Source organism: Catharus ustulatus, chromosome 4, assembly GCF_009819885.2.
Source record: "Catharus ustulatus isolate bCatUst1 chromosome 4, bCatUst1.pri.v2, whole genome shotgun sequence".
Classification (NCBI taxonomy): domain Eukaryota; kingdom Metazoa; phylum Chordata; class Aves; order Passeriformes; family Turdidae; genus Catharus; species Catharus ustulatus.
The window spans coordinates 65,020,358-65,040,259 of record NC_046224.1 but is presented as its reverse complement, the minus strand read 5'-3'; the positions used below and the strand labels follow the sequence as shown (position 1 = coordinate 65,040,259).

The 19,902-nt window shown below is 42.2% G+C and overlaps 1 protein-coding gene across 1 annotated transcript in view; it reads left to right on the top strand.

Annotated features, from left to right (window-relative positions):
- The first annotated feature begins 6,531 nt into the window (after window positions 1-6,531).
- Window positions 6,532-19,902, top strand: part of ATXN10 (ataxin 10) — a 95,079-nt gene continuing 81,708 nt past the window's right edge. Inside the window, exons 1-3 of the mRNA XM_033058609.2 lie at window positions 6,532-6,626; window positions 12,689-12,880; window positions 14,303-14,385. Coding sequence (XP_032914500.1) covers window positions 6,544-6,626; window positions 12,689-12,880; window positions 14,303-14,385 — 358 coding nt within the window. The 5' untranslated portion in view covers window positions 6,532-6,543. The remainder of the gene's footprint in view (window positions 6,627-12,688; window positions 12,881-14,302; window positions 14,386-19,902) is intronic.

Here is a 19,902-nt window from a genome sequence, read left to right as displayed (position 1 = left end):
ATAACAGATTCCTCAGCAGAGGCACTCCTTGCTTCAGGAATGAAGCTGCACACTGTACTCAGACTCTTCATCTAACATGATGATCTTACAAATCTTTGTCTTGTGCAGGAAAAACTGACTGCTACCTGTGGTTGACTTATCAACTGACTCCCCATCTGTCCATGAATGGATAGTGCTGGGAAATACAGTGCACATTTAGAAATCAGGCAGGCACAGGTGTGAATAGCATTTTAGGAGGTAAGAGTATATTAGTTTGGGAAGTTAGATGTAGCTGGATGGAGTTTTTAGCTGTGAAAACAATGCAACAGATTTTGTCTAAGATGTGACCCTGGCTGTTGATGACGCTGGCATAAAACAGAAGCAGAGGAGCAGAGGCTGTGGTGCACAGGGCTGCTCTAATTATATGCAAATATCTCACTCTGCATGTTCCCAGCATCGGGCAGGTGACTCCTGATGCCTGGTGGTTGTGATACAGCTGGGGGGCAGGAGGAGCCAAGGACAGCTGTTCCATCAGTGAGGGGCAAGCACTGGTAAGAGACAAAAGCAAAATCTAGCAAACATAAACACCACATTGTGCTTTATTCCCTTTAGTTCTGCCTTTAAACCAGACCACTCTGAAAGGGAGAAAAAAAAGAGATGTTTTCCCAAAGCTAATGGAAGACTCAGAGTTTTGTACAGTTGGAGAGTCACAAAAATGATGGTAAGGAGAAAAGGGAAAAGAGAAGTTAGATACCAGACCGAATTCCTGCCAACTGAGGCTCCACTTCTGACTCATCACAAGTTTTCTCCTTGTTTCTCCCACTGGTGAAACCAGAATTTGTGTTCTGTGAATATTAGCACTTGCTCAGATCAGAAAGCAGGCTTACCCATCCCTGACAGTGTCTTGAACATGGAATTACTAGTTAATATTTTAATTATTAATTTATATGACTTAATAACTGCATGCTGTGTTACAGGGGTATGAGGCACACTCAGAGACTGGTAAAGAATGGGAGAGGAGGCTAGCAAAGCCCACACAGCATCTATCTAGCAAATGGATAACATGTGGCACACCCATGCAGACACAGGGGGCTGATTTTATTTGGATGAGTTTTGGACTTAAAGAGAACATTGCACAGGTGAACAGATGGACAAATGCCTCCTTCAATATCTGCTTTTATCTCCATGTGAGCTGGGAAATTTATAGCTCTGAAGTATTATTACTCCAGTCATTAAAGAATGTGGGATTTATGAATTTAGAAGCCTGTCATATACATACAAATAATGACTTCTTCAGAGGCCAAATTTTATAATCAGCTGATGCAGAAGGAAACTACCAAACTTAACTTATATTTTCAAGAGCTTAAAAAAGATGTTAGTTTAAAAAAATTAATAACCTATCACTTCAGTATACTGACATGAACTTGTGGAAAAAGACATATAAAACAGGAATGGATCAAAGCTTTTGTTCAGATACATAATTAGACAAATGGTTTTGGACAGCCTTTACATACTGGTTTCATCAGATATTTCTTCAATGGGTTAAGGTTTTGAAATAAAAAAGCAACAAAATATCCATATATCTGAACATTCTGAAATCCTTTGATGACGTTATTTTAATTGAAATATTTGCTCTTTTTCAGAAGGTTTAGGTTGCATATTTCTTTCAACGAATATTAAGCTAGTATAGGAAAATTACAAGAAAACAAGTTCTGAGATTTTAACTAGAACATTACAAGCTTCATAGTATTATATCAAAATGAATGCTCACAATTTTCAATATTTTTCTTGTAAGTATTGAAGCTTTTCTTATAGCTGCAAAAATTGACAAAGATCTAAAGAAAAAGATTCTGGAGAACTGAAGTTTAACCCTTTATTTCTCAGTTCTGTCAGTATTTATTTTCTTCTTAGAGACAAATAGATAACGTATGTAGTAACTTCTAGTACCAATATCATCTTCTCAAATATTATTTCTTAAGATGACATTAGACTGACTTTCATGAATTCTGCAAAAGCAAACTTTGTAGGTATTTGTCTCCTAACATGAAGATACCAATCCTAAGCCTACTGCTCTCACCTTAGAAAGCTTACCTGCTGACAGGTGTTGGACATATGGAAAACCTTCTAAAGGCTTAGGTTATTGTGATTCAGAACCCTAAATTATCATGAGTTGGAAGGGACATGTATCCTATGTTTTTAGTGTACAATAAAGTTATTTCACAGATGGAATTAACAAATTAAATGGACTCTATACCAGCAGTGAATAATACAAATTCTGCAGTCAGATGGTTTTAGGCTAAGTTCTGCTGCCCACTTTTTACCTCCACTAGATGTCAGGCTTTTGACAGAGCTGGAGGGGTTTACTCTCCATTTCTCAGTATGAAGCATGGTCAGGATCACAGCTACAATTCTCTAATTCCAAACACAAGCAGTAACCCAAAATAGGAGATACTCTGAGTCACTATATGGGTTTTTCTTGTTCTTCATTCTTTTAGACCTTGTTTTTTCCCTGCAGCAAATTTCACAGCGTTGACAAGGTACACCAATGCTGGTAAATGGGAGCACTGCCAATGCCCTGTGGACATTTCCCTTTGCTCCTCCATTCACTGGCTTGACACTTCTGTTCAGGAAGACTACAGAACTGGTGAATTCCTCCAAAATATTCAAGCACGTGCCTCTTTACTCTCTGACAGCAACCAGGTGGTGGGGAACTTTTCAGTTATTTCTGCTCCTTAGTAGGGATATTTATTTCTATTTTCTGTGAATGAGATACAATTTCAGAGAGTATATTCCCATCTCTCCAACAGCATCTTTGTGAGACATCTGAAGGAGCCAGGCTGGCCCCCAAGCTTAGCAGATGAATTAAATTTCCCAAGCAATAGAAGGCAGATAGCATTTCCAGGACAGTACACAGGATTTTGTAAGACTTTGCTCACACATGCTAACCAGTGGCTGCCACAGTCCCCAAAAGGTGAGATTCCCATGTGGAGCTCTGCATATATGGAGCAATCCCAGCAGGTTTAATGTGCATGTGGAGAGTGATTCCACACTGTGGAAAAGCAATGAGTCTGCTTGAACTCCCTGTTCTGTGCCACAGAGTGACTCCTCAGAAGCACAAAAGCCTGGTGAGCTCAGCACAAAGCACAGAGGTGATTTATGTGTACTAGCTCAATAGCAGCTTTTTGGATGCTCAGTTGTCTGGGCTGCTGAAGTCCAGAAAAGCTGTTGCTGCAATGAAAAGCAGGAAAACCCAAGATTTTCACATGAGAGATGAGATCTGATTGTATTTGTGTGGGAAATCTACACAACTGTCAAATCTAGCTCCCACTTGACTGCTTGTGAGAGCATTTTCACACTGGACTAGCACTTTAACACTGGAGAGTGGAAAAGGTTACAAGAAGAGACTAGCAACTGCATGCTCTCACCTTCACAGTCCTCCTCAAGAATCCTTCTTTACCACAAAACCTTAAACAAAATCCTTAGAATTTGTTTTAGATATGTTGTCTCTATGCAGCATTTCTTCAAGCTCATTGCTTACTGCCACATTCCCCACATCCATCATGCTCCCTTCAGCCTCATGACTGGTGTCAAGGGCAGCCTGCCTTGTGGAGAGAAATGTCCTTCCCTACTTTGTGTAGGGCCTTGTGCATCCCTGTCCTTTCCTACAGAAATTAAACTGTGGTAACCATTATTTTTTCCCCTGCAGCGGTGTTAAACTATATATTACTCTAAATCATAGAATCATGGAATGGTTTGAGTTGGAAGTGACCTTAAAGAGCATCTCATTCCACTCCCCTGCCTTGGGCAGGAGCACTTTCCTCTTCAACAGGTTGCTCCAAGCCCTGTCCAACCTGACCTTGAACACTTCAAGGGATACAGCATCACCTGGCATTCAAGAAGCAGAAAAATCAATGACTTTTTGAAGGTTTAGTTTTATCCAAATTTGTGTTAACTCTGTAACAGGGACATTCTCTATTCATGAGAATAAATTTCTAAATAGAAGGAGGCCTCTCCCTGGCACCTCATAGCATGGGAAAAACTGCAGGATGACACAAGTTAACATACACAAAACCTCCTTTAATTCAGCACTATTCTTTTACAATTCAGCTGTTCTTTCTTCTGTACCAGACAAAACCAGACAAAACTCTAAATTCTACATATTATACATCAGCTGGTACATGACTGAGGCAAAATTTGTGTACTGTGAAATTCGTGTACCATGAAATTCCTCAGGCTACCAGGGAACCTTTTTGGGTACCAGATATCCTAAGCAGCATCTCTTAGATCCAGCTGGCCAGGGCAAGCATAGTGTCTTTCCACATGCTTATGCCATTGGCTAATATGATGAGGATAATGCTGATCCCAAAAAAACCACTCCATGCAAATGTCAAATAAAGCTTTTGTGAAGGGTAGACGACAGTGACAAAATTCCTCATTGCCTCTAGAAACTGGACTGCATCTAACAAATGAGGCAAGAGTCCTGCAGTGACTCAGAGCCTGACAACTGTGCAGCTGACAGCATTTCATCTGTGTCTGCTTCTCAGAAGACATCATTTGTTTCCAGGACAAAATGTAAGGGCTTTGAACATCTCCTCTGAGGCATTGCGAGCTTTTTTTCCAGATGGAGGGATTTCTTTCTTATAAAGAATTAAATTTATTTATGATACTACACAAAAAACAAGTGACACATAAATCTCAACATCAAATGTAACTGCTCTTTTATGGCCTTCAGACACATGTGTAACATCTCACCTGAAGCCAAACTCTGTTTAGTAGTTGGCTTCAGATTGCAATAGTTATTCTTGGGTTTGAGACAGTCTGCAGTATCCATTTCATACGGATTCTGTTTTACCTTTGGTGTTTAAAAAGATGATGCTACCTCCTCTCAGATCTGTTCTTCCTCATCTTAATAGAGGTGTTCAGAATTCCTTGGCAAGGCAAAGAATGCTTGTAATTTGCACAGTGTAAGCAGGAAACTGAGGGCACGTTGGCAGGGTGTGCTCCACAGACTTAGCAACAGACGCTAATGAAACGCATTTTTCCAACTGCATCGATCAATTCCACTAGATCCTACTAAATAACAGAACAAAAATAAAAGCTTGTGGTCTACAGCTTCAAAGCTGTGTGGATAAGTCATACTTAATATAACACAGACCCAAAATAAGCGTCAGAAAACTAGTATTTATGCTGGAAATATATAAAATATTTATGCTGCAGGATTTGCTTTTTTAATGTAAAGTAACTTTTTTCCAGAGCCAAATTTTATCTTCTGATGGAAGTTGCCCCCAATAAAAAAGGAGCACAGTCAGTATACACACTGATTAGAACAAGTGGCCCTCTCACAACATTTCAGATAGGAGGGATTCATCGTCTTTGACCTGCTTTGCCTACTGCAGAGCCAGCGTTCGGTGGAGTGGGGCAATGGTCTACCAGAGTCTGAGCTGAGACACGTCCTTCTCTGTTTCCAGCTTCAAGCACTGTTGCCTCAAGAGTATAGCCTACCTCTTAATTTGATGGAGAATTCTTAAAAGCAAGTTCTACATAGTTTTATTTTCTGCTGTAGTCTTTAAGGGATCTGCCTGTTGCTCACAGGTTGATCAGATGAGCTTAAGATACATCAGTGAGTAATCTGGAAAAAAACACTAATTTTTATAATCTATATAAGAATTGACTGGACTCTAAGAGTGTGTTCCCTGTGAGGGTGCCCAGAGCAGCTGGGGCTGCCCCTGGATACCTGGAAGTGTCCAAGGCCAGGCTGGACAGGACTGGGAGCAACCTGGGATAGTGGGATGTGTCCAAGGCAGAGGGTGGCACTGGATGGGCTTTAAAGTCCCTTCCAACCCAAACCAGGCTGTGATGTGATGACAATTGTCTAATAAAGCTTTCTACAGTGTTTGGCCACAATTAGTCTTTTTATCTATTGGAAGCTAATTTCCCACCCACACACATACAGATCAACTTTCAATACGTGTTTAAAAAATGCTGGACGATATTTTCAAAAAATAAATATTAAAAATGTAATATTCAGTTAAAAAAAATTAAAACCTGAAGCAAAGTAGTATTTACTTCAGAGAATCACAGAAGGGCTTGAACAGAAAAGCACCTTAGCAATCGTCTGGTTCCGCACCCCTGCCACAGGCTGGGAGATCATTAGGATATTAAGCATGAAATAATTATTCCCGCAATTCATGCATTTTTATATTCATTTAACATCTATTTTGTTTAGAGACACGTATCTCCGACAGCACACGCGAAGAGGTGCGGGGCGCGCAGCAGCGGCGGCGTCATGGGAGCCGGTGCCGCGGTGAGCTCCCTACTGGGGTAAGGAGGGGGAGGAAGAGAAAAACAAGGGAAAGGTGAGGAAAAAGACACGGAAAGGCAATCCGTCCCTGAGACAGAGCGCCATGTTGGCGCGACACCGCCGCCATTTCCGCGCGGCGGGGGCAGAGCGGGGCCGGGCCGGGCCATGGCGGCGGGGGCGGAGCGGGGCAGGGCCGGGCCATGGCGGCGGGGGCGGAGCGGGGCCGGGCCATGGCGGCGGCGGGGGCGGAGCGGGGCCGGACCATGGCGGCGGCGGGAGCGGTGCCCGCGGCCCGCCTGGAGAGGCTGCGGGCGCTGTCTGCTGTGTTCCGGGAGGCGCAGCCCAGGTAGCGGGGAGCAGGGAGCGGCGGTGCCGGCGGATGTCGGGCAGGACTCGCCTCGGCTCCCAGCGCGGTCCTGCCCCTCGTGTGCCGGCTGCGGGCCGGAAAAGGGGCCCTCGGTATCCCCATAGGGCTGTGGGTCTGGTCCCTCCTGGAGAGGTTCTGCACTCGCAGCCTTCTCCTGGGGCTGTGCGTGGCGGGGGTTGGTCTGTCCCTTCTGCCCTGCCCCGGGGGGTCCGTGAGGAGCTGCAGTCCTTGTGCCTGTAGCACGGAGGAAGGGTGTTTGTCTCTTAGCCGTGGGTGGCATAAAATATCCTGGCGATGCAGAATGGCGTGGGTTAGAGGGACATTGAAGTTAATCGCATCCCACTCCTTCAATGGGCAGGGACACCTTCCGCTATCCCAGGTTGCTCCAATCCCCATCCAGCCTGGCCTTGGACACTTGCAAGGATCCAGGGGCAGCCACAGTTTTTCTGGGCAACCTGTGCCAGTGCCTCACCAGCCTCACAGGGAAAAATTTCTTCCTAGCGTCCAGTCTAAAGCAATATATCAGGCCGAAGCCATTTCCCCTTGTTTTGTCGCTTCTGGTCTGTCTCCATCTTCTTGTAGATTCCCTTCAGGTGCTTGGAAAGCATCAGTTAGGTCAGCCTAGAGCTGCTCTTCTTCAGGCTGAGCACTCCCAAGTCTCCCAGCCTTTCCTAATAGCAGAGCTGCTCCATCTGTGTAAACAACGTGGTGCCTCCTTTGAATTGTCCCCAGTAGCTCCATGTCCCTCCTGTGCTGGGATCCCAGGGCTGGAGGCAGCTCTCAGCCCAGCACAGGGGGGTTCAGGATCCCAGTGTACATGGCCAGGGCATGTCCAGCTCTCATCCTCCAGCATCTCCCAGGGCTGCTCCACCTGCTCATCCCCAGCCTGGATTAATCTCCCGAGAGGGTTTTCCTGACCCAGGTGCAGTATCAGCACGTGGTCTTGTTGAACCTCATGGGATTTCCATGTACCATTTCTGGGGCTTGTGGTGCCTTTATGAACAGGCTCCTTAGGTGGGATGTAGCTGTGGGAGTAGCAGAAAGGGTGAGATGTGCCTCTGGGAGGCCCTTCTGGGTGATGGTCTCGTTCCCATGTGAGGCCAAAGCTTTGGATAAGGGTGGTGACTGTGGGCCTTAGGGACAGGCAGCGTGCACTGTGTGGCAGGGTGAGCTGCACTGGCTTCATGGAAGGGAAGGTTGGATGCCCCTCAGGAGGTTTAAGATGAGTAAAGACAGAATAGGGCTGCTGTAGAAATGGGGCTGGTATGAAGTTGTGTGAAGGTCAGGGAGACCTCTGAAATACCACACAGCACTGTTGGCTTTGGCAGAAGCTGGGCTTGCAGAGGTTCAGCTGGGAGTCTGGGGTTAGAGGAATGGGTTTTGCTCTTCCTGGAAGGAGGGAGAAGGCACAGCACAGTGGGAAGCTTGTGCTCACTCCTAGCACTGGATGTCTGAAGGTCTTGACACCTGAGAGTGAAGAAACCAGACTTAAGCTTGATGTAAAATCCTGCTGCTGTTTTGTTTTGATTGTTTAAATTCCCAATACAGTTTTGTTTTTCAAATCCACATTTAAAAGTCAGGGAATGAGGGGGGGCAAGATGTACTCACAAATATTTTTTTTGTGATCTCCATGGGGGTGCAGGAGACCTAGGCAACCTTGTTCTGGTGTTCATCTTCGTTTCCCTGGGAAGAAGGGAGGACCTGTAGAAATTTTGGGCTTATGGGCTGATACTTTCTCGGTCTTGCTTCCCAAAACCTCTGCCACTGTGTTTGAAAGAAGAGTAGCTATTCCCCAAAACAGCCAAGCTTTGTGGGTACAGGTGGGCTGAAAGAGAGACACTGTAGTTGCCCTTCCAGAAGGACAAAGCTGTAGCATTACCTTACATCCCATAGGATGTGGCTGAATGGATCTAGGATAGCTCTGGCAGAAAATTTGCCAACTCTGGCAAATCCTGTTGTTGGTGCTGTTCAGTCAGGAAGACACAACCCAGTGGATGTTTTATGTTTGAAGGTGTGATACTTAGTGGCAATTCTTTTGTTATTACAGGACTGTTCAGTGTTTGTGGAAACAAAATACATTAAAAATGTGAATTCTGGTATTTTGTAACTCAGAAGGAAATAAAGTAAGGCAACAATGCCCTCCTACTATGAGACCATGATATGAAATTTGGGAGAGTTACATTTGGCTATATGATTTACTTGAGGCTTCCTGTGCTTTTAGTTGATTTCTTTATTCTTTCTTTACTAAGCCACAAAAACAAGAAAATGGCTTTATTTTGTTCCTGGGAATGTTGTGAGGATAAGTACTTTAAAGGCTTTTTACAGACTCTGCTTACAGGAATGAAGTTGTGCAAGTACCTAAAACTTAGAGTGGAAATACAGAATTGTAAATGTGTGGATTTGTTTGCATAGTTCATAACTAGTTTTGTGGTTTTTTGGACCCTGGGCTTTTGAACAGAGTTTCATTACTGTTTTTAACACTGTATTCACTAGAGTGTTATCTTGTAGTTTCTGCTTTTAACAATCAAACAGGTCTTACAAAAAGTGACAGTAATCTTCCTTTTGGCACGGGTGCAGGAATTCTGACACTCTGTTTTGACTCAACAAGAAATTGTGCATGTCTTCCTTGTCCAAGAGCTGGGCTGCTGTACCCTTTGCCTCTGCATCCTTTTGTATTCCTGCAGAACTTGATGTGGAGATGAAGGACGGGTAGCAATAGCAAATTGTGGAGCTGCTGTGTTAGGCAGCCAGTCACAGGAAGCAGAAGTTTGTGGAATATCCACAAAGCAATTCTGGATGGATTTCAAGGCATGTTTACAATGCAAGGCATTATTTTAATCTAAAATCCATTTAGGAGGCTCTTTGGCAGTTTTATAAATTAAAAATTAGGAAAAATATTATGGAAGGAAAATATTTTCCATTTCAAAAATAGGTTTTTAATATTTATAGCTGCTGCTTTGTATATGAATATTTGTTGTACTGCTGGAAAATGATTATTTTTTAAAAACTGTTAGTAAGCATTGCTGTGGAACAGTTTCCTGAAGTCAGTCTGGGCTGGTTTCTTAATATCAACTAAATATTTTCTGCTGTTGTTGTTAATTTGAGGATTTTTTCATTAGGGTTCCTTTGTAGTACACACTCAAATTGCAGTGCCATTTGAATGTTTAGGTACAAGACTCACATGTAACTTTTCTCAGAACAGAGCCCTGCTTTATCAAACAACATCTAAGTCAGTCCATCTTCATTTGGAATACCATTTACTTGCTCACTTAGGCTTTGAGATTTGATTTCTGCCTGGAATGGTCTGTCTTGAGAAGTCTGGATTTTCTTTCATAGTGTTCAAGAGGCGGGTTTGGAGTTCAGTCTCTCCTCGATGTAAATAAATGTAAATAAATCAGCATCTCCTTCTACATTTACAACGAGGACACACGCATTCTTGTGAACCCCACACTTGCTCCATTAGGACACACAAGGGTTTAATCTTTGTATTTTACTGGAAATGTCTTCACTCTTAGGTTTGGGGTTTTTTTTACTTTCAATCTAATTTTAAAAGAAAAATTGTCACAGCAGCTCAGCATGCTTCTGATCCAGTGTCTGACTAAAAGTTCTGTTCTGCTGCATAACTCTGGTGGGAAAGGGGGGCTTTTCCAGCACAGGAATAATGGGTAAGGTGTCCTTTTACCCATGGAGTCTCAAAAATGTGCACAAAAGTTCTTCTGGCTTCTTTCATTTCTTTCACCAATTTAAATAAGTGAATGTTGTACGGTAGTATGTCTTGTCTGACCACTGGTTTCTGTATTTTGCAGTTGAGTCAGGAAATGACTGGTTTCATGGGATAATCCAACAAAAGGCATAGGCTGATATGAGGGAAACTACAGTGGGCTGAGTGGTCCCATTTCAGAGTAATGTCAGAGTTTAAGAAATCAGAACTGCTAATGGTTCTGCTCAATGCAGAAAGCACTCCCTGACTGGGAGCTACCTTACCAGGCCATAGCTCTTCTGACATTTAGAAAAGCTTGTCTCTGGTGCATTTCCCATGGGGAATGTGGTACATCGGCCACTGAAGTCTTCTCTTGGCACAATGTGAAGGAGCTGCACTGCTTCTTGTAAGTTGAAGGTTCAAGTTCCATGAATATATTTTCTTCAGTCTTGAAACCAAAACCAAATTCCAAACTTTCTTTCTGGTTATGTAAGCTCCACTGTTTCCTTTATGACTGAGAGCCAGCTCTACTTTGGTCTTTGTTTTTTGTGCCGCTTTGGTATTTTCCCTTCAGTATTGCACCACTGTAAAGTGTAGCTTCTCCTCCATAATTCAATGATGCAGTGGTGGGTTTTTTAATGTTTCGGTGTATATGGAGAATGTGTAAATATATTGGTCTTGATCAATATATTTGATCAAGGTTGCAGAATTAAATACATACTTCCTGGAAATCTGAAACCTGATGTTGTGGTAATTCAGTGATATTTGTGTATGTTGTTGTAGTTCTTACAGCACTGCACCTTCTTTGTAGGTCTCCTCCATGCCCTAGCAGACCTCAAAATTGATGACACTGTACTGTCAATAAGATGTAGCCTAGCATAAAGTGTCACTATTGGAGCAACAAATCTGATAAGGGACTTAGAAAATGTGAACTGTGAGTAAAGACTGAGAGTTTTGTTTAGTCTAGGAAAGAAAACATGGCAGGAGCAGAGGTGGGAAATAACATCTCCAGACATGTCTTAAGGATGTGCTTAGGGACAAGGTGGATTGGCAGTGTTTGGTTAATCTTGAACTTGATGGTCTTCAAGATCTTTTCCAATCTTGGTGATTCTGTGGTTTGATTTATGGAAATGATCACTTACAAAAGAGAAGGTAGAATTTCTAATTATGCAAATATGTAGGCATTTAAGTGAGCAGCAGAATGCAGGTAATACTATACCACCCAGCAGTGTTTGATCAAAAAGTTTTTTAATTCTTCAGGAAGAGTTTTCTGTGTGAACATTTTATTTAATGGTACTTTACATTTCCTCTCATCTCACTTTCTTCTGTTTGATCCTGGGTACATGACAACCCTATTTAAGGTTCAAAGAGGCTGCATCTGGATTTCCTTTTCCTGATCCCAGTCAGAAGTATTGGATGAGCGAATTTATTGAACTTCCCTGTAGCAATGCTTTAAACACTCTCTGGCGTGGCTTCTCTCCACCAGCATGTGGAGAGCTGATTTAGCAACGTTTGTCACACGTTGCCCTCATCTCTTTCATGGACATAAGATCAGGGCACAGTGTAGATGAATAACTGTAGTTTGGAAATGTTGTTTATCTCTGTGTGACAGATCATCTGTAGATATGTGTGTCTGTCCTGGGAAACTGGTGAATCTTCATGGAGCAGTAGCATCAGCTGTCATGCAGTCATATGGTTTTCTGCATATACTTTTGGTTTGGTAGTGCTGTTTTCCTTGGTCTGGGTGCTCCAGGAAGTGGCCTGGTACCTTCTGTGTTGGGTAGTTGTCTGCTGAGGTGGAACAGAGTTGGCTTTTTCCCTCGACTGTGATTCACACACTTCAGAATGGTGCTCGTGCAACCACCAGCTTTCTCCATGACCTTTGTCCTTCTGAGGAAATCTGCTGCAACCTGGAGCTTCTGGTACCTTATTCTTCTGAAACATCTAATGCTAGACATGTAAACTGTGCTCATTAACTAAAGCAATTCCTCTTAAAGCAGCACGCAGTATCATGCATAAATCTGCCAACTATGTGTATTAGGGAGAATTTTTTTTTCCTTTTTAGTAAAATTCTAAAATAGCTGTTGAAAAGTCATGAGGAATACTAAGGCAACACAACTCTCCGACAGCCCCTTTTCTAAAAAGGCTAATCGGAAGATTTTTGTTCTTTCTACTTGAAAGACTGTGAGTAGTTGAATACTCTGAATAGCTAAAGATTGCTAAAGAAACATCTAAAGATTGCTGCAGAAACATCTTTGGGTTTACAGTAAGTGTCAATGTCATAGGCTTTTTGGTAGGAGTGCATTTATGGTTTTTTTTTCATCACAAATATGTGTTTCAGAGAAGCAGCAGAAGAAAGTACATTTCGGGATGTCCTGGAAATCCTGACAAACACCTCAAGTGCCATTGAGCAGACCTGTAAGGACTCCTGTGGACTGGCAGATCTGGATACCTGCCTCCTGCTCATAGCAGAGTGCTTCAGATGTCTGAGGAATGCCTGTGTTGAGTGTGCCAAGAATCAACATGTCATGAGGTACGGTTATGATCCCTTTTAGCCCATACCCAATTATGAGCTTCTGATGTTTGTGTGGTTTTATAAAAGAGATTCTTATTTTACACTACTGTGTTAGTTGATTTATTAACTGGCATTTCCTGCTTGATACAATCATTGAATTCAAATATGCTGGAAACAAAAATAGCTGACCTATTTGTAGGTCAGTTTGGGGCCCTGCTCAGTAATAGAACAAAGTGTTTGGGTCCATAATACGAGTTGAATTACACAAATGAAATAAACCTGTTGGAAGCCTGACTGTTGAACTATCCTTTTTTTTCTCTTTCTTGAATTTTTTTTTATAACATAATGAATAAGTAAATGGTCTTAAAAATCGGTTACAGGATAACATGTCTTTTAAGGTTCATTTAGATCTGTCTGGCTTTCCTAGGAAAACACGGCACGTAGAACTGTGCATATTAATCCTGATGCATATATACAGGCAAGCTGAGTTTAAAGGACATTAAGTCAATCTGGCTCCTTAAGTTATTTAGCCTCTCTATTCATTGCCTGTGTCTGTTGCAATATTGAGGGATGCTTGTGGTACAACCAGCTGTAGTTACCTGATGATCTGCTTGATGTTTTTAAAAAACCCAGCAAAATAGCAACAAACATTCTCCTTTCCCAGATGCCCCACAAGAACCCCACACCAACTAACCAACCAAAGAACCCCCTGAACTTGTCACAAGTTGTTTATATCAAAGTCTTAAAAATTGGCTTCTTAGGACTCGTCAAATTTGATTTATTGGACTAAATGTAATTTTGACATGGGACCAAGTCTTACTTTCTGTGCTAGGGCAGAATTCTGTCAATGCCAGAGAAATTGCAATGCAAATCGTTCTGAGAGTCTACCTATGATTCCTCCTCACTGGAGAGAGGCTAAATGATTACTTGGCCTTCTCTGCTTCTCTCTTTGTGTATGTTTCCCTTTCAGCTGACCCTGTTGTTTTTTGGTAGCTGTCACTAATTGCTTTGTTGGCATTGAAAATTCTCCAAGTTTATTATGAAGTAAGATACATGACTCTTGTCCTGGATGCTTCACCTTTAGAAAAAGCAAAGTTTTTACACAAATAAAACTATTGAAATTATATTAATAACTTGCTAATGTTTAATGTCTGATAGGAAGAATAGCAAAAAGGGAGGAAAAGGTACTTGACTCTGAAGGTTGTGTGCCCAATTTCGGTAAAATGCAGGATGATGCAATAAACCCCTTTGATTTGCTCCTGATGGTAGTAGTGTGGCTGCTAATAGGCAGGCAGTAATGTAGGAGAAACTATTTTTGTTTCAGAGATCCTGAAGATGCTAAAGTTTTCCTGTTAACTTTGGTGAAAAGCCTTTTAAATTTTTTTTAGTGTATTTCATATCAAATAAATTATTGTGGTTTTTTTCTCACTTTAATGATAGGAACTTGGGTCTCATCTCTACATCTGTCCATTTGATAGAGTTGCTTCATGGAATAAAAATCAAAGAAGAATTGTTGCTGACTGGTAAGGCTGGGGATTTTGTTAAATGTATAGCCTGCACTATATTTTTTTACATGGATAGTATGATATCACTTTACTGTTGCATTTGTTTTATAAATAAACTTCATTCTTTCTTGAATTGCAGTTAGGAATTTGCCCTCTCTTGGACTGCTTGAAAAAGGTCTCAGCCTCAAGTCTAGTTCAGCTTTATTTTCACTGATCTGTTCCTTATAGATTGCTAAAGGAAAGATGTGTGGAAACTTTAATATGAAGCAGGATATTTGGTTTTCTAAAAGGAAAAATTCATGTAGTAGCTTCATTCAAAAGACATTCTGCTGTTTTACTGTCTTTTCATTTGTCGATACTTAAAATAATTTATCTGATTCCAGGAAGCAAATTTTGGCTGTGACTTTTTAAAAATTATTTTTAATTTTCATTTGGGTACCACGACTGCTGACCAGTCAGGATGCTATCTGCCAAGAGTTGAGTACTGATTTGAGTAGTGTTCACATTTCCTTAGCAGATGAGTTTTTTCTTTCAATGCAGTGAAGAGAAAATGTGTTACCCTTCCTCCCTAGTGGTAATTATTTCTATTCATTTCACTGGATATTAAGGGTTTTCAGTTTTTCTCCTCACAATCTATTTTTCCCAGTGTGTTCATGTGGAGCTTTATACAATGGACTCCAGTTGTGACTGTGTGTGGTTGCAGACAGTAAAGCATGTTTGTTTTCTTGTGTGTCTGTTATCTTTTCATTCTTGTTTCTCAGATGGGGTTTTTTACTGCATGTCTGCTGCTGCTGTTCTGTCATTCTGTGAAAGCAGATGAAACAGCTGTCATGCAGTAACTTACTCTCAAACACCTTTATGAAGCTGTGAGGGGGCAATGAAGTCCAGGCTGGGTTTCCTTTTGCTGCTGTGTTTGGCTAAAACTGAAGCCCTGTGGGCACGTGAGGGTATTATGCTTAAGCCAGGTTCACTCCTGGACCTGTTGCTGGAATCCTGCTGCCTGAGAAGGGTTGGTGATGCCAGCACAGCCCTTCAGTGTGGGAAGAGCTGAACTATAAGCTCTGCAGGTGGCTAAAAGGGCTTGCTCAGCGGCCCTCAAGAGGAGGAACTGATGGTGCACAGGAATCACTTTCAAACCATGTTACAGGAAGGACTGGGAAAGATCATGGAGGACAAGAGCATCCTGCCCCACAGTTGTGAACTGCTTTGCAGATCAGCAGATAAAAGGAAAAGGGACAGAAGCCAAAATGTTGCTTCTGTCCAGCCTGTCACTGTCCCTGCTGGGGCGTTGGACAGTAGTGGGCTCAAAAAGCTGTACTGGGAAAGTGGGCTTCCACTTTCAGCCCATTCAAAGCATCAGGAGGTGTGGTTTAAGAATGCCACCTGCCAGAGGGGCTGCCCAACACCTGCAGGAAAGGGAACAGGATGGTTCATTGTTGGATACAGGAATGGCCTGAGGTCTTCCCTTTGGCTTCGTGGCTGCTGGCTCATCCTTACTAGGCCATGTGTGTAGGGCTCTTCTCTGCTCACGAGTTTGAGCAAAAAGCGAAGGAGGATAAAATTTGATTATCTGCTTCTGGCACTTCAGCCAGAGGATGGTGTAAAATCTCTGCTGGTCAATGTTGACGGTAACGGTGACATTGACAAGACAGTTTTTACAGCATTTCACTAAAAGTTGTTTTGTGACTGTTACTTTACAGAACCACTCAGTAAATACATCTGAGTTGTAACTCAGATTTGCTGTATTGACCCAGGATAGGTGGTTCATTTGATGCTGTAGGTAGCATTGATCTCCTTGGGAAGCCTCTGTGATGAGCATGGCTCATGTATTCCACATATTTTAGTGCAATAGAAAAATTGTAGACAAGAAAATGTCGCTAATTTCTTGCTGAGTGATCTCATGAACTTTATTCTAAGTGGAAATTAATGTTGTGCCTAGAGCACTGGTTCCTTCTGCAGGGTTTACTCAGAAGTTAACAGTTACATTTGACTGTGGATTATTAGTTGTACCAAAGCAAATTGCTAAATTAGATTTAGATAGCACTGTTGAAATGAAAGAGACCCATGAAATTAGTAAATGGTACTGTGTTTATTAACTGTAATTCTGTTTCATGATTCTTCTCATATTTTGTATAGGAAATCAGATCACAGGGCTTGAGTAGCATGTGCCTTTTGTTCTTGCAGATAATTAGGTGTTAAGTGGAGTATTTCAGGTTGTTCATTTGGGTGTGGATCATTTCTTCCCTCGAATGGCTGCTTGGATTGGATGATCCCTCTTGGTGCCTGTGTAAATTCTTAAGGTTTTTAAAATACCTTCATGTTGCTTCCATAGCAATGAAGTACAAGGAGGAGGAGGTAAGGCTGTGCTGCAGGGTGAACAGCACTAAATGTTCCTGTGAAAAATTCCCAGAACAAATCATTGTAGGCTAAATAAACTTGAAGTTCCAACATTACCGTATTTACAAAGATAAGACTGAAACTTCTTTCTGCAGACTGAAATATTCATTTAACCTGATGTGTGGCAGGTTTGCACTCTAATCCACTAGTAGCTGTTAAGGCTAGTGAGTGAGTGGTGTGGTAATTTTTGTAAGAAAGTTCAGTAGTAAATTTCAAATGGATAAAATGTGAAATGAAATGAAAGTATGTGTTCTTTGGCTACTGCTGTGACCCATGTGATGGTTAAGGGAGGGGACATGATCAAAGAAACATAAAAGGTGGTGTTGTACAAAGTGGTATGGCTAAAAACTGTTGCTAATATTTATTCAAATAAATCTAGACTCCTTTGCATCCTCTCTGCTAGGAGTAATACTTTAAAAATACGTGCCCAGAGGTTATATGCATGGTTAATTGGGCTCCTCAATTGAGTATATTTATTAAAAACCTCTACTGCATGTTTTCACCATACATCTCTTTCTTCTTTTTCAATGCTTTAAAAAACTAGATAAATTCCTGTATGTTTGTAATATTTGTCTCAGCCAAGTATGGAAAAAGTTAATGTTTTAGGTACATGATATACCACTAAGGCAATGGGCCAGAATCCTTGCAGGTGAGTTAGGATGTCTGTCCTGAAATAGCTGTTCGAAATTTCAGGTAGGTTCAAAAATAGTTAATTCATACATACAGCATTCAGGGATTGTCCAATCCCACATACATGCCAACTGTCCTCATAATAAGAGTCTCCTTTCTTTTTGATGCTTGCATTTAAAAACCACTAAGATTTTTAGTCCTTTCTTTTATGGTATCACTACAGTTAGATGTTTGTCCCCACTCTTCCTCCTTGCCTACTTCCCATTTACTTTGAGTTGAATTCCATAGTCTAGTTTTATTTCCCATAATTGCTTACATAGTACATCTGTCGTAATCAAAGACATTCTTAAAACTAATCTTTCTTACAGCTAATCTGTCTTGAGCAATCTGTATTTTGTACTGCTTGGCAAAGGGAACCTCCTTTGAGGAGTTGCATGAAGATACCAACTGCTGGATGACTGCTACTGGGGTTCACAGGACCACAGTCACTGAGCTTGGAAAAGGCCTCCAATACCGCGGTGTCCAGCCTGTGACTGATCCCCATCTTGTCACCCTGTCACCCAGACCAGAGCACTGAGTGCCACGCCCAGCCATTCCTTGGACACCTCTCGCGATGGGGAGCTCCACCACCTCACTGGGCTGTCCCTCCCAATGCCTGACCACCCTTAAAGTGAAGAAATTCCTCTTGGTGTCCAACCTGACTCTCCCCTAGCACAGTTTGAGGCTGTTTCCTCTCATCCTGTCCCTTCTTCCCTGGGAGCAGAGCCCAACCCCCCTGGCTGCCCCCTCCTGTCAGAGCCAAAAGGTGCCCCCTGAACCTCCTTTTCCCCAGACTGAGCCCCTCTAGCTCTCTCAGCTGTTCCTGGTGCTCCAGATCCCACCCTCCCTCCATTCCCTTCTCTGGGTATGCTCCAGCCCTGCAGTGTCCTCCCTGAGGTGACAGCTGCCCTGAGGACTCTAGGTGCCTCAGCAGTGCCAGCACAGGGACAGTCACTGCCCTGGTCCTGCTGCCAGACCGTGGCTGTGACAGGCCATGTGCCATTGGCGTTCTTGCCCACCTGAGCCACAGCTGACCAGCAGCACCAGGTCCTTTCCTGCTGGGCACTTTCCAGGGCTGATATGCAATGATGCTAAACAGCTTGTAGTCCTTCTTCTGGGCAGGAGTAAGAATTACCTGTGACAGATAATTCACACCTACTTGTAAATGTGCTCCCTGTTCTTACTGCTCCAGCAGTCCTTCCTCTTCTTTTCTTCAAGGGATAGAACTTTTCGGTCAAGGAGAGAAAAATTTGTGTGCTGCACTTCTTGGACAGTATCTAAAGCCTGGACTTTGCCCCAGTGTTCTTAAAGCTGTACATGCTGAAAGTCTAGGAAGCAGATGAATGTGAAAGGAGGTATTTAATGCTTTAGACTACAGAGCTTGGATATTCCTCGTGGGAAGAGAGACAAACTGATAAATGCTGCCCCCTTTGCCTATTTCAGAATTAATTTGGATGGGGATTGAAGATGCAGAAACTATACCTGCTCATGCAGAAACACTGCATGCAAGAAGCTCTTTTATCAGTTTCTTAACTGATTTGAGACCACAGTCTTCCAACAAATAGATAATAATATACTAAATTTTTTAGATCTGAAGGAAAAAATTCCCTGCAGGATATAGATTTAATGAAATTTCTGAAGTACCCTCTCCACATCCCTTTTGTTTTAGTTATTTTTTTTTAATTAGAGGAGTCTCATCATAGCAGCTTTTTTCTGCTGTGGGTATGAAGACCAAGAACACTTGCCTCAGAGGAGCAGCTGATGAAGCTGCCAGATGAACTTTAACTGAACTTAAAGCAGACCCAGATCTCTTAAGAGCTCAGAAGTAGTTCAGTATGTTTGGGATTGCAGCAGACGTAGGAAATATCCTTGTCAGAAGCCCAAGTAGAAAATATCCTTCACTTCACAGCATGTGCCTTGGTTTGGTTATGGGGTTAAGTTTGTTTGGTTTTTTTTTTATTTTTTCAAACTATAGCAAATCTTAAGCTTTCCAGTGGAATCCAGCAGATCTTTGGGAAGATACATTGAGGTTTGTTGAGATGATGCATCTTCAGATTCCAGAATGTGAGAGCTGGATTTAGAATCCCTCTCCAAAATCTGGAAAAAACCCAAAGAATAGCTTTCTGTCTCCTGGGTAAGTTTCAAGCAAGGACGTGCCTGTTTTGCAGCAAGCTCATTTTCTATAGGCAGTGTCCCATCTGAGCCTTTCATTGATTCCCACTCCAGCTTGGACAGAAGGAACTTTAATGTTTTTGTTTGTAAACAGATCTTCTCAAACCTTTCACCACTTCAAAATACTGCTGATGCTGAAGAATGCTCTTTGAATTCCAATATAATTGCTTAAAAAGGATTTATCTGCCAAAATACAGTTTTGTCCTGCCAAAATACATTTCTGTCCTCTCGGGTGAAAAGGCATTGAATGCCTCATAGCTGCCCTGCTTGAGACAACTTGTTGTGTGAGTTCTCTGA